Genomic DNA, 13,248 nt, shown 5'->3' with positions numbered 1-13,248 from the left:
GTTCATTTTCTGCAGATCCTGTTCATCCTGCTGCGTGAACATCTTCTGCTGTCTCTTTTTTGCAGGTCGAGGACATGGAGAAGAAGTTGGACTTCCTGGTGGACATGCACATCCAGCACACCGAGCACCTGCAGGTGGACTCCGCCGGCGCCGCCCGCATGACGCTGGAGAGCTGCGGCCCGGCAGGGAACGGTGAGATTAGACGGGTGTTTTTCAACTACGCAGAGGCGTTCCCGCACATGTCCTACCAGGTGCCCGTCAGCAAGGTGGAACCATATTACAGCAGGGGTGGAAGAGGAGGCGTGGAGGGGGCGGGGTCAGGAGGACCTCTGGATCAACCCCCACCGCCACACCTCTACCAGCACCGTCCATCAGCTGCCATCCCCACCTACACCGAGCGTCCCACAGTGTTGCCCATCAGCTCCCTACAGGACTTGTCAGCGGGGCTGGGCAGGACCACAGGGGGGCGGGGGGGCGACTCGCCGCTCTCCATGCTGTCGGTTAACCACGACGAGCTGGAGCGCTCGCCAAGCGGATTCAGCATCTCTGGCGAGCGGGAGGGAGAGGAAGGGGAGGACTTGTCAATGGGGGCCAGGGTGGCGACCGGGGACGCCAGCTGGACGAGACCCAGGCCGAGCTACCTGGCAGAGGGGGAGACGGACACGGACACGGACCCCTTCACACCCAGTGGGGGGCCCATGCCGCTCTCCTCTACCGGGGAGGGCTTCGGCGACGCCGTGTGGAGCACGCCACCCTGAGGTGTTCGTGTGACCGCACAGATTTCCACAACTGAGTTAAGACCTTAAATCCAACCCATGCCTCTAAACCCAAACCAGTTTGGGTCAACGCCACACCAGTGGACCGAACCATTTAGAGACAAGGCGGGTCCAATCCGCCATGATGCTGCGAGGTCGCCGGCAAGGTCATCGACCTCCACAGGCCACCGCCGTCCAGACAGAGAGCCATGGCATCCCAGCTGCCCAGAGAAAAAGGGAAACCAGACGTTTGTAAAGTAAAACTGTGTACAGCGCACTCTTCGCGAAAATTAGCTCAAATAAAAAAGACCATTAATATACGTACTATATACACCCAAAAGCTTTATCGCTGCAAAGCCAACCGCACTGCATGTGACGCATGCGATTCTTAGTGTAGACACTGCAAAGTTCAGGATATCAGGAAACGGAAGAAGAAGAGAATGGATTCATATACTTGCTATGCCATTTTGTAACACTTATTTTTTATAAGAATACATTTTCATTGTTTTTTGCATGGTTTGCATGATAATGCACCATTCTAGGCGTGACGGTCGGAGGTCGACACTGGAACCAAAAGTCTCCTGTCTCTTTGTTTTGTACGCCGTTCAGTGAGTGTGAGTGTGTGTGTGTGTGTGTGAGATAAAGAAAGAGGAGGACTAACAGGCAGTCGTGTTTCACCGTTTCTGCTTTTCTCACATTGTGCTGTAGAATTCTTCAGAGATCGATTTGATCCCGTCACGCTGTTTTTTTTACACCACTGTGCTCTTTAGTTGTATGTCACTTAACGCCTACAAACTTTCCATTTAAAAGAAAAAAAATTCAACAGAATTTGAAACACTAAATCTCTGCTGCTTTGTTGGCCCATGAATTCAGGGATATGAACCAGCTGTACATGTTTCATTTACACTGAGCTGCGTTGTTTTCACCTGATGGTCAAATGCTTTTGTATTATCAGTGCAAAATAGGGACTGAAATTCTTTCTTCTAAAACTAACCATAATAATACAACTAATAAACTATACTCATATGGAACTTTTCTTTATAATAACTCTAAATGCTTTAATGGGAGAAAACTGGAAAAAATAAACCAAGTACATCTGAAATAACATAAAAACATACATTTCTACAATTAAATAGAACATTTTAAATGTGTAAATGGTCATAAATGTGATCCTGAGAGGCTTCATAGAATTTAACTTTAAAGGTTTAAGAAATAAACCAACCAATCAACAGAGCCTCAGCGGTGACACCTGATGTGTTTAAATTAGCATGCTAACCTGCTAGCCATTTCCCATAGACTTCAATACAGTCTGACTTCCTTCTACAGCCAGAGGAGTCGCCCCCTGATGGTCAGTCCCAGAGTCTGACATGTAAAAATCCTGATCTGGTTTTAGTGCAGAATCAGTTAGAATCTGTTTGGAAATGAGAGCAGCAGGAAAAAACCCTCAAGGCTGAAAAAATCTTTATCGTGACAGAAAAATCGAAATATATTGTGAACTCAGTGATTTGAATGTAAGCCACGGCGCCAAAACGACCGGCTGCAGGTTTTCCTCATGTCAGTTTGACACAAAAAGAAAAAAGCAACACAACACAACACAACGGCTCACTGTAGGCCTCAAACAGCTTTTATTACTGATACTGAATGTAATCTCTGACAACCAACTGTATTTACACACATGAATTATTCCTCTTATAGCATGTTGACGCACCTTCAGGGTCCGCTGAGCTTTACAGAGAGCGTCCACATCCGGCTGCAGCTGGATTCCATCCGTCTTCAAGCTGGCCAAAACCAAAATTTTGGTTTTTGTTTTTTTGAAAACATTTTAAAAATGAATGCAGGGTCGAAGCCGTGGGAGTTCCCACAATGCACTGGTTTATGAAATATTCATCTTAAATTAATTTCTTTTGGCGGGATCAGTTATGGTGTTTCCTGTTACGGCACTGACTTCGTCCACCTGTTCAGGTTTGTGGGTGGTAACGTCTGCCAGCCAATCAGAAACGAGCATTTTTGTGTCTTCACCAGTCTAATCGCACACTGAGGAAAAATGTTTCTGGGATGTCGCTGATATGAATTGTTGATGAACCAGCAAATTTGATTTGTCTGGTGGCCATCTTGGTTTTTTGAAACCAGAAGAAGGTGGAGTCACACGGTCCGTTTAACTCCGCCCACCTGGTGCTCCAACATGGCTAACTAAGGTATCCAGTCACGGCCGGGTGTGGACGCAGCCGGCTGTAAAATTAGCAAAGAGAACCAAACACTTATTGACTTCTTTATATCGTTATTCTTCTATATTTAACAAATTGTATTACTCTTATGACTAACAGCATCTTCTGCTACCGAACTCCATCCAACTATATATTTTAAAACAAACTAAACTAAGCGGTTGTCACCACATGTAGATATAAAGATCACGTTGTGATGATATATCCCTGTAGACGTTCATTCATTGTGCCTCTGAAGCAAGAAACATCGTGGAGAATGACGCCGCCTCGTCAATCTGCATTCAGTGTTTCGGTGCCACTTCATCCCTCAACACAGCGAACACACTCCGCAGGATTTATGAATGTGAACTCGGTTTCCTTTTGTCTTTTTTGGAACTAACACACGGTGCAGTCTTGCTTTTGTAAAATACAGTTTTGTAGCTTTGTGATGCTTTTGGCTCATTCATGAATTCACGCTCAGCAGAAATGTAAAGGTTGTAACGTCTCACCTCATTTACACATTTATTTATTTATCATCTTAAATTTTAACTGTTTCATTTCTTTCTTTCTTTTTTATATACATTCAGCAGTGAAGTTGCTCAGTTTTCTGGTTTCGTTTGAAAGAACTCAAATTCGTGAACTCCAGTGTTTTTGTTGCGGCTTCCATCCAGAAATCGTGCTCTTCTTACTTCCTGTCGAATTTGCAGGCATTTTTATGAATTTAAATTGTGGAACAGATGAAGAACTTGTCTTCCAAGTGACAAACACACTGGAAGAAAAGTGATGTTAGCAAACATGGAGTCAAAATATTTCTCAAAATGTAAATTTATAATCCATTTAAATCTGAATGATTATTCTCAGTCAGTTGAAATTATTCACAACAACAGCACATTAAGGATTCAACATACACTCAAGTATTTCCTCATTAAAAATAATATTTGTTCAGTTTATATGATTGCTAGCATCCCTTTTTACCCTGACAGAAAATCCCAAATCAAATGTAATTTCATGTCCACGAGGGTTTTTATGCATGAAATAATTTAGTGAGATGTTCAGACGTCACCGGACGTTGTCTCCGGTGACGTCCTCATTAGAAACGTCTCTGCTACGAGCACAAAGTGACGTGACAAACTGGAGAAAAGGGAAAAACTATATGAGGAATATATTTTCACATTTCTTCGGATAGCTGTGCTGTCAGTTTGTTTTCTGTGTCGCTGCGTTAGTTCTCATCGCTTTTAGCTGAAAGAAGAACATTTCCCTGCTTTCCATTTTTCATGTGGCTGGTTGTTGTCTTGAAATCGCTGCCAAAGGTTGGAGGCAAATATTGTTCAAAACCAAAGTTTGGTCATCGAGCAGCAGCAATCTCAAACATCAACCTGCCATCACGTCAACCATTGGCGTCGGAGCTGCGTCGGCCATCTTGTTTTGACCAAACTGAGAGAAAGCACCAACAGACTGAGCCCATAAACTCATTTTCCCATAGACTTCAGTTTGGTGGTCTGGTCCACCTGCAGACTCCGACATTCAGAATCACTGATGATGTTCAGAGAACAGACGGCCAACAGCCTGATAATCTCAGTGGGAGGAGCTTCGAGTCAGCCGATGATGTCGCTCGAGGAATGTAATGTTCCATCTGGTGACATCTGCGTCACGCTGCCCGAACAAACATGTTCCTGTTTGACCCTTCAAAATAATGTACCGTGTCCGGGCGCTCTTTGTTAATCTGACAATCAGCACTTCGCTGCAGTCAACAATTTAAATCTGTTCTGCTGCTCTCCGGATGTTTCATGTTTCTGAATGCTTCAGTTTAACATTCTTTAGTTCAGTCCCAACAGCTGGCTCAGCAGCAGGTCCAACATTTAAAAACGAGCTTTTCCTAATCTGAACTCTTCCGTCTCTGGCTGCGTCGATCTGTTCCAAACAAACACTCTGCCCTCTTTTGTGTGTGATTTAGTTTTTCTTTGTGTGTGCCACGGAGCACTTTATCCAGAGGGCGGCAGTGCTGGCCGGCAGACCGACACATTCTCCATTAAGCTGTCATTTTATGGACGTTTTGATTGCTATAAATTATTTGTGCCTTGGCCTTCTACAGTTATTTTAATGAAAAGCTAAACTTTGGCCACGCTTGTCTTTGCTAACGCTGTCAAAGTGCAGCTGTCTGTAGTATCTGTGTGGAAATCACAGCTGCTTCGGGTTAAACACAAACACAAATCAGTCACGCTTTGTTACGTGGAGATCAACTGAAGCTCTTCTCATTCATTTTCAACACACTTTAAATGAAAGCCATCATTCTGTATTGCTTTGGAGTAAAATGGTGTTTTCATGAGATTGAACTTTTTTCTGGATCAAATGTTCGTCTGCTGTTTAAAATGTTTTCTTAGATGATTTGACCTCTGGTCTTCTTGGAGGCAGATTTGAGGAGAAACACGAAGGACCGGGAGCGTGTTTGCCATTTTTGTGTAAATTCAGCCAGATCAGCTGAAACAGATATTACAGACAGCAGCTTTTTTTGTTGGGGGTAACAAATAACTTCATTTAAGGGAAGTTTGGACAACTTTACACTAGTGGCCTTCAGAGCTGTGCATCATTTTTCTCATTCATCAGAAAAAAAATGAACTTGCCATTTCTATTCTGTAGTAGACCACTTTTAATATTTTGTTCTGATGATATAATATGCAAATGTATTCTTACTTGATTTTTTTATTTTTTGTCTTTTCAATTGCACCAGTTAATAATAAAGTATTGAATTGAAAGTTGTGTGAGTGGATTTTGTCAGAAGCTGTTGAGACTTTGTCCTCCAACCTCAAGAGAACGAAGCCTTTAGATTCTGAAGAAGAATGTCTTTATTTTATTAGTCCAAAATATTCACCATCACGACCTAAAGTGGCCTTGTCTTGTTTTTTTCAGTATCATATTCCTAAAAATACACGGCCCATTGAATTCTCGGGAGCAGAACTCATGTTAATCCTCTTTGTTCCACGTCCGGTTTAATGAGCAGCAGAATCCTTTCTGCTTCTTTCTGGTGATAATTATGAACCTGAAGAAGTGTGGGTGTGTTTTCCTGGGGGGCGGCTGTTCCCAGGCCCCCCAGCAGCCGTGTCCTACTCTGCCAATTACCGCTGTGTGCCTGAATGTGACCGAAGTGGCCACCAATCCCGAGTAATTAAAGACTCGCATTCACTCCTTTTTCACTGACCCGCCGCCCCCCGCGGCTCATATGACACTCCAGCGGCTTATTACAGCCATTTACCAACACTGTAAAAAATGTCCTCCCCTCTGAGTTTATTCAGTTCCTCAAAGAAAGGTCAAAGGTCCGTATGGTCGGAGCCAAACGAGCTGATCATCTGAGCCAGGTGTGGTGGAGCAGGAAACCTGCAGCCAGTCTGGGGCCTTTGGGCGGATACTTTTTGCAGTGGATCTGGTGGATCAGGTCCCGGATCGGCGCCCAGCTTTTTTTTTCTGCAGTTCAGGTCTGGGACTTGGTCTAATCCTTATCAGTGTGCAGGAGTGTGATCTGCTGGAGGAGGTCTGAGGGAGCAGGTGAGCTGAGTTTGTTGGTTTTCAGCTGATTGATCCGCTCTGGTCGGAGAGCGTTTGCTCTAAAATCTGTTTCATTGATGATTTTAAGTTGTTTAAAAAAAAAACCTCATCAGAGAGAGAAATGCTGCTGCAGTTTGAACTGAGCTAATTTTTATTATCTCTCAGCTACAGAAAAGAAAACAACTGCTGCATGTTGTTGATCAGAACATTCAGAAGTTCATTCTGCTGCTTTTTGGAGCTCGTCTGATCCTGATAGGTTTTTTTTTTTTTCCCATTTGACCCAAAATCAGAACAAAACACTGCAGACAGCCAGGAAGTTTAAAAATCCAAACTCAAAACTGACTTCTTGGGTCTTCCCATTGAAATGTTCTTATTTGATTTTTTTTTTTTTTTTTAACAAATGTTTAATACTTTTTTTTACACTTTATTTTTTGATCTCCACTTTCAGCATTTTATTTTTTTATGAAAATTTTGCTATTTATTAATGTATGTTTTTATATAAAAAAGTTTAGCTCGTTCTTTCACTCTGGTTATTTTTCTTTTATTTATATTACTTAATCTTGCAAACATTTATCGTAGCATTTTATGGTTTTGTTGCAATTTTGTCAAGGTTCTTGTTTTTAGTTTTTAATTTTTTATTAATTGATTGTTCCGGACTTTAGCTGGACTATGGCGGGCTCCCAGAAGGCCTCAGGTCATCTCTTCTTCATCGTGTGTGTTTCCTGTTTTTCCCTCCTCATCCTCCTCGGCCACGGTACGTCTGAACACAGCGCATCATCACAGGGACTCTTATTTTGACAGTCAAGTCAAGGACAGTTGTGTGTCATGTGCTCACAGTGCTGAGACGCAGACAGACGGTGGACAGCAGACACACGAGGGACGTCCTGGACTCCACAGGTGAGTCTTCACCTGCTGATCAACACAACAGACATCCAGAAACCGAGAAAAAAAACTAAAACAAAGATGTGGTTGTTTATTTTTATCCATCTCATTCTGTCCTGTTTTTAAAGATGCTGCACACGTTGTTTCACGTTACTGATGATGTTTGAAGAACTGAAATCTTTTCCATGTTGAAATCAAGCTCAAGAAATTTGCACAAAAATCAATTTTGTTTTACGGTTGAAGAAACGAACCAATCGTTCTCATAAAGAGAGAGACTCTGTATGACCCCCTGGGGCCTCGTGTCTCAGGATAACTGTCACTTTTCCATCATCGTCCTTCATCCTGTAATGATCCCACCACACTTTGCTGATGCAGCTAATTCCATAACAAAGATTAAAAGCAGAATAAGCTTCCATTGACTTTACTGTCTGCCTTTATTTCCCAGAATCCCCAGCACAGCTCATCGATCCGGCCGCCATCGACCTCACTCCGCTGGTCAATGCTTTAATAAATTCAAGCCAATCAGGTACGTTGTCATAATATCGTGGAAGCGAGGATCAATCCTGAGCTGTAAATCTTTCATGTGTGTCCTGATTAAACCGCCTGCAGGTTAAAGCAGCTGAAAGGAAAAATAAAATGGACACAAACGTTTGACACATCGGTCACAACCACATCTGGTTCATGACGTCACACACGAACTGAGATCGGAAAGGATGATGAAACGGTCATATTTCACTTTTCCTGCCTCATCGAAGATTTAAAGATCTGTCTCGAGCCGTCAGTCGGGAAAATAGTCTGTTTTTGGTGTTTGCGTAATAATAAACAAAGTTCTCTGAATAATTTATAGCGAAGGAAGTTTGTAGGAGATTAAATTGGATTGAGAAGCAGACTCCTCCCCCGTCGGGGTCACAAAGGTCAGCTGAGCTTCATATTTTCAGGTTGCTCTGCTCTCTGCTCCTTCAGGCTCCCGTCAGCTCTTCTCCGTCCTCAGCGTGACGTCCTACAGCTCTCTGGCTCTCCACAAACTCACCCTGCTGGTCTACAACAGTAAATAAATCTCCTTCTTCTTCCTGTTCTGCTCACCAATGAGTTTCAGCGTGGAGACAAATCAGATGAGTCTGTCATAAATGTGTCAGCGCCTCCATCTGGTGGCTCAGGTCTGTAAGTGCCAGCATGAGAGCAGATTCTCAGCAGACTGAAAAACAAAAAGGCAGCCTTCATACAAGTGATCCATTTCTGCCCCCAAAATGTGTTTAACCTTTTAAAAATAAAGATGCCAACATCAAAGTTCCATTATGCTGAAAAAAATTGTCATTGTAAAATGACATTTTACAAAAACATCTGATGTTTGAACAATGAATAAAATTAAAAGGAAGTAAATAAAAAAATGACTGAATAAAACAATAAAGGTCTAAATGATTGTGGTCCGTTTGAAGGGGAATATCTGAACTTCACAACAATAAAAGCCACTCCTGACTTTCTGTTGGCTCCTCAGTTTGGAGGGAAATTCAGGACCGTGTGAGAAACTCTGAGGCTTTTCCAGCATCAGATCACACAATCTGTTTGTGTTGTTCTTTCAGTTTCCAGCATCAGAAGTATTGAAAACAGTTTGTTCAGGAGGAGATTCTGTTACTGTGTCACCAATGAAACCAACGATTTAACCGGTGAGAACGTTTCAAACTGTAATTTTAAAATGACATTCAGTGTTTTATTTATGTTTTTAAATCTTTCTTCAGATTTTACAGCCGTTCTGTTGGACGTGGTCGGAAACTCAACCAGTTATCTCCACGAGCTCTTTAAATCCACCTCCATATTATCAGGTCTGAGGACGAACCTTAAATATCTGAAGGCTGACTGCTGAGATGGTCACAGCGTGTTTTGTGTTTCAGTGAGTCAGAGGAACAACTCCGACTGTATCTACATCTGTGTGATGGCGGGAAAGATCGGTGAGTTCAGCTCACAGGGATTTCCCCATAGACTTCAACAGGCTCCTCTGCATTAGACATTTTGGAAACAAAACTGGATGATGACGAAGGCTCTGTGCTGTATTCAGGCCGTGAGCTGCCGGAGTTCTGGGAGGTCGGATCCATCACTCCTCTCTTCAACCAGACCATCATGGAGGGGCCGCACAGAGGTTCGTTCAGTTTCTACCAGATCAGCAGCTCAGAAAAAACCTGAAGTGGTCTGTGTGAAAAACTGAAGGTTTGTGAGTCACTGACGTTGTTCAGCCACCAGGTGGCAGCAGCAGAACATCATGACCCCTGACCCCTGACCCCGACCCCGGTCGTGATGTTTTGGTTGACTTTCTGACTGTAAACTGTATTTCAGCCTCATTTCCTCCTTTTTCTTTTCTCGAAGCTGAAGGAATAAAAGGGAACCTCTCGTCCTTCAGACAGCCCGTCGGTGAGTCTGGTTTCATCCTGCAGACGCCGAGGCTCGTTTAATTCACCTGGTTGATTCCAAATGTGTTTCCAACCTCAGAATGGAATCTGAGTCACGTCTCTCCATCTGGGATGAGCTCGCCGTTCGCCGGCCGAGTCCATTCGACTTCACACGGTGAGCCTTCTGGAGAGCCGCTCAGATTCTTCAGGGCTTCGTCGTTACTGTTTGATGGTTTCATCGTCTCGTCTCCTCTTCGGTTTCTCACTTTCACCGACAGCAACAGAGGTCGCCGCCGCTGGGCCGCCGCCAACAGCCAGACAACCTCCAACCGACACGCCAAGAGGTCAACGTCCAACGCATGAAGACACAACATCGTGTCGCCCCTCCTCCCCGCCATCAGCCGGTCTGACCACCACAGACAGACCAGGTAAAGAGATCCGGTGTCGTCGGGAAGAACCAAATCAAAGCCTGAAACGGTCACTTTGGTGTCAGAGACAAGTTTGAGTAAAGTTCAGGTCCTGTGTTTGTGTGTGTGTGTGTGTGTGTGTGTGTACACCAGTAGGAGAGTGGTGAAACCCTGAGACAGTAACCATGGTAACACTGGCACAGCCCCTCCCCCTTCATGGGAAAGCTCGGTTCAGGTTAAAAATCACATTCAGTCATGTTTCAGTCATTCAGGGATGTTTTCCTATAGACTTCAATACAGTCTGACCTGTTTTAAGCCCCCTGCTGGTCAGTACATAGAGTGCAGGTTCAGCTTCAGGTGGAGGCGTTCTTTAAAATCCAAAATGGTTCCTGACTGAACGGACAGTGAAACTCCGCCTTCTTTTTGGTGCTTTTTTTTTTAAGGGCCAATTTAGACTCTTTTTATATCAAATGATTTCAACATGGACATTTAAAATCCACCTTAACTAGATTTTAGATTTTGCCAGCAGCAGGTGGCAGTCACATCACGCTGTGTGAACCCTGTTCTGCCTGGTAACAACAAGGTTCAGTCATTCATGAGTCTTTGTGTGAAACAGAAGCAGCTGCGGTTGTTCAGGTGATAACAAAAGTTAAATGGAAGTTAACGATATAAACAGCTGCCTCGTTGAACAGAGATAATTGTGGCGGCTTCACTCAGCTTCTTTGTGTTTCGCTCTGATCAGCACACGTTCTCATGCTAACTGGACACTTCTGTGATCTGACTTTTGGAGGTTTTTAGTTTCAGCAGCTGTTCTGATATTGTTTTCATTACCAGCGCAGAATGAATCCTGGGAAAGAATTTATTTGTAGGATTTATAAAGCAGCCAGTTTGAATGGAAAAAAATATCATTATTTTGATGGAAAAGCAGTTTCTGACGGTGAAATGAAAAATGAAGACATTTTACATTTTAGTTTTCTGTTGCAGCACGTTCCACCTAAAACTGTAGCTGCAGGAGTGAAAAGTGCACTTTAGATTTTGATTGATTAAGGTCAAAGTGATTTTGGTCATCAGTAAACTAAAAAAATAAAGAGTTAGACTTTTCATAAGGTCAAAGGTCAGCATAAAGGTGACATGTTATCTGTGACAGACAAAAACAATGATCCCAAAGTGCGCCAATAACTGTAGAATCTGATTGAAATTCACATGAATATGGATTTTGAAGGTAATCAGGCACGTTTAGCTGGAATGCATTAATTCTAATTAGGATGCATCAACACCGCTGACTCCCGTAATGGGAATTTAAGCCGCGACGCCTCTGAGGCGTCAATGAGAGGAGCTGACGGAGGGCTCAGAAACTGGAGGTTAATTATGATGCATGTGCTGATTAATGCTGTGATGGAGTCAGTGAGCAGGAAGACTGGCTGACGAGAGGTCTGTCTGTCTGTCTGTCTGTCTGTCTGTCTGTCTCTCTGCCCCCCGCCCCCCCGTTGAGAGGCTGCCCCTGGAGGAGGCCGGAGCTGAGCGCCCAGCCGGCGTCCGGCAGCACCGAGATGACGACGGTCGGCGCTCACAAGCTGCAGCCCTGCGTCCTCGAGCTCTGCAAGTTCTTCTCTCAGTGTTTGTGCAGACGTGTCGACCGCAGGACGCACACAAAAAGGTGTTCACACAAGACAGACACACAACATGCACAGAGTGTCACTGATGGATGGAATATAGTTGAATAGATTACAGGCCCCTGAGGGCCCAACCTGATATGTCTTTGCCACGAAGCTAAGAGCTAATTAGCCGATCGTCCTCCAGGTACTGCGACGACAGCCACCTCTGGTACGAGAAGCACACGCCTGAGGTGTGTCGGCGGGTCCGCAGACTCTCCTTCTCCAGAAGTAAGTTCCTCCATCGATCCTCCTCGTCTGCTTCATGGAGGTTTCACAGATCGAAGGGCTTCCTGAGCACACAGACAGAAACCGCTTTGTTAGGGACGCCTCGCCAAAAGCACAACCAGGGATAATTGGGCGGCACACTTCATCCTTCACCTGCTTTGGGGGGGATGTCAGCCATGTTGCTGAGAGCTGGTATCAGAGCTCATTAGAGCCGCCGCCATGAATCCTCCGAGCTAATGGGCTCACAAGGTCACAGGGGGAGTTGCCTCTCCCACAACTTCTGACACGCCGAACGCCACGACTCGCACGCCGCCATGTCAGCCCTCCCCCCAGCTCTCATTAGGCCGGGGTATTTTTAGACCCAAGCAAAGTGTGATTCTGAAATCGACACCAAGGCTCGTTTCTTTATAAAGCCAGAAAAGTCAAAGTGATTTACATCAACACTTTTACATCCACATTAAAACTTCTCTGTGTTTTTCCTTCTAAAGTTCTTTTTTTAAAATGTCTCCACATTCAGAGTCAGCTCATTATATCTGTGACTCAGCTCACATTCTGTTTACTGACAAGGGAAAAACTGAATCTCTCCTGAGTTTCTTGGTAAAAACTGTGTAAACCAGAATAACTTAAGAAAAGTTCAACAGAAAGTTTTTTTTTTTTTTTTAATCATCTCACCTCCTGCGTGTTCATTCGTCTAAAACACAACAGCTTTAAACAATAAAAAAAAAAAACAAACAAAAAAAAAAAAACTTTGGGGTCTGAAAGCCTTGAAATATCAGCACTCATGAAGCAGTCCACGATGGAAATGAAGATTTTAAAACAAAATGAAGCTGAAACAGCACCAGCGTCAGTATTGACATCGTGCAGCTCTGAGTTATCAGCGATATATTTGAAATCTTAGTTTCACATTAAAGCCAGTCAGTTCCTGTCCCCCCTCCACAGGTCTCAAACAGAGATGCCTTGCAAAGATGTGCAATAAACTGTGACCAGAGAGACACAAGGAGCCCTTCACCTTCATCATCATCATCATCATCGTCGTCATTAAAGGGAGTGACTGAAACAGCGGAGTCCTTCTCGTCTGCCCATCTAACCAAACTGTTTATAAAAAAACAGAAAAGTAAAATGTGGACGTTGTTTTCTTCCTGACAAACTCATTCATACTTTCATGTTAACTGCCCTGATTTTCCCAGCATGCCCTGGGAGAT

General features: G+C 43.9%; 2 protein-coding genes across 2 annotated transcripts in view; both read left to right on the top strand.

The window, feature by feature from the left end:
- The window catches only part of kcnq3 (potassium voltage-gated channel, KQT-like subfamily, member 3), a 37,933-nt gene extending 36,358 nt beyond the window's left edge, over positions 1-1,575 (top strand). Inside the window, exons 15-16 of the mRNA XM_029524477.1 lie at positions 66-221; positions 363-1,575. Of these exons, the coding sequence (XP_029380337.1) occupies positions 66-221; positions 363-758 (552 nt within the window). The 3' untranslated portion in view covers positions 759-1,575. The remainder of the gene's footprint in view (positions 1-65; positions 222-362) is intronic.
- A 5,590-nt stretch (positions 1,576-7,165) lies between these two features.
- Positions 7,166-13,029, top strand: hhla1 (HHLA1 neighbor of OC90). The gene is made up of 13 exons (XM_029525713.1): positions 7,166-7,250; positions 7,334-7,393; positions 7,824-7,904; positions 8,342-8,425; positions 8,959-9,042; positions 9,115-9,198; positions 9,268-9,324; positions 9,432-9,512; positions 9,860-9,934; positions 10,038-10,187; positions 11,661-11,811; positions 11,952-12,049; positions 12,986-13,029. Exons 1-13 carry the CDS (start codon positions 7,166-7,168, stop codon positions 13,027-13,029), a joined length of 1,134 nt encoding a protein of 377 aa, XP_029381573.1.
- Positions 13,030-13,248: the final 219 nt, after the last annotated feature.

Source organism: Echeneis naucrates, chromosome 17 (genome assembly GCF_900963305.1).
Source record: "Echeneis naucrates chromosome 17, fEcheNa1.1, whole genome shotgun sequence".
Lineage (NCBI taxonomy): Eukaryota > Metazoa > Chordata > Actinopteri > Carangiformes > Echeneidae > Echeneis > Echeneis naucrates.
This window is presented reverse-complemented; position numbering and strand designations above follow the sequence as displayed.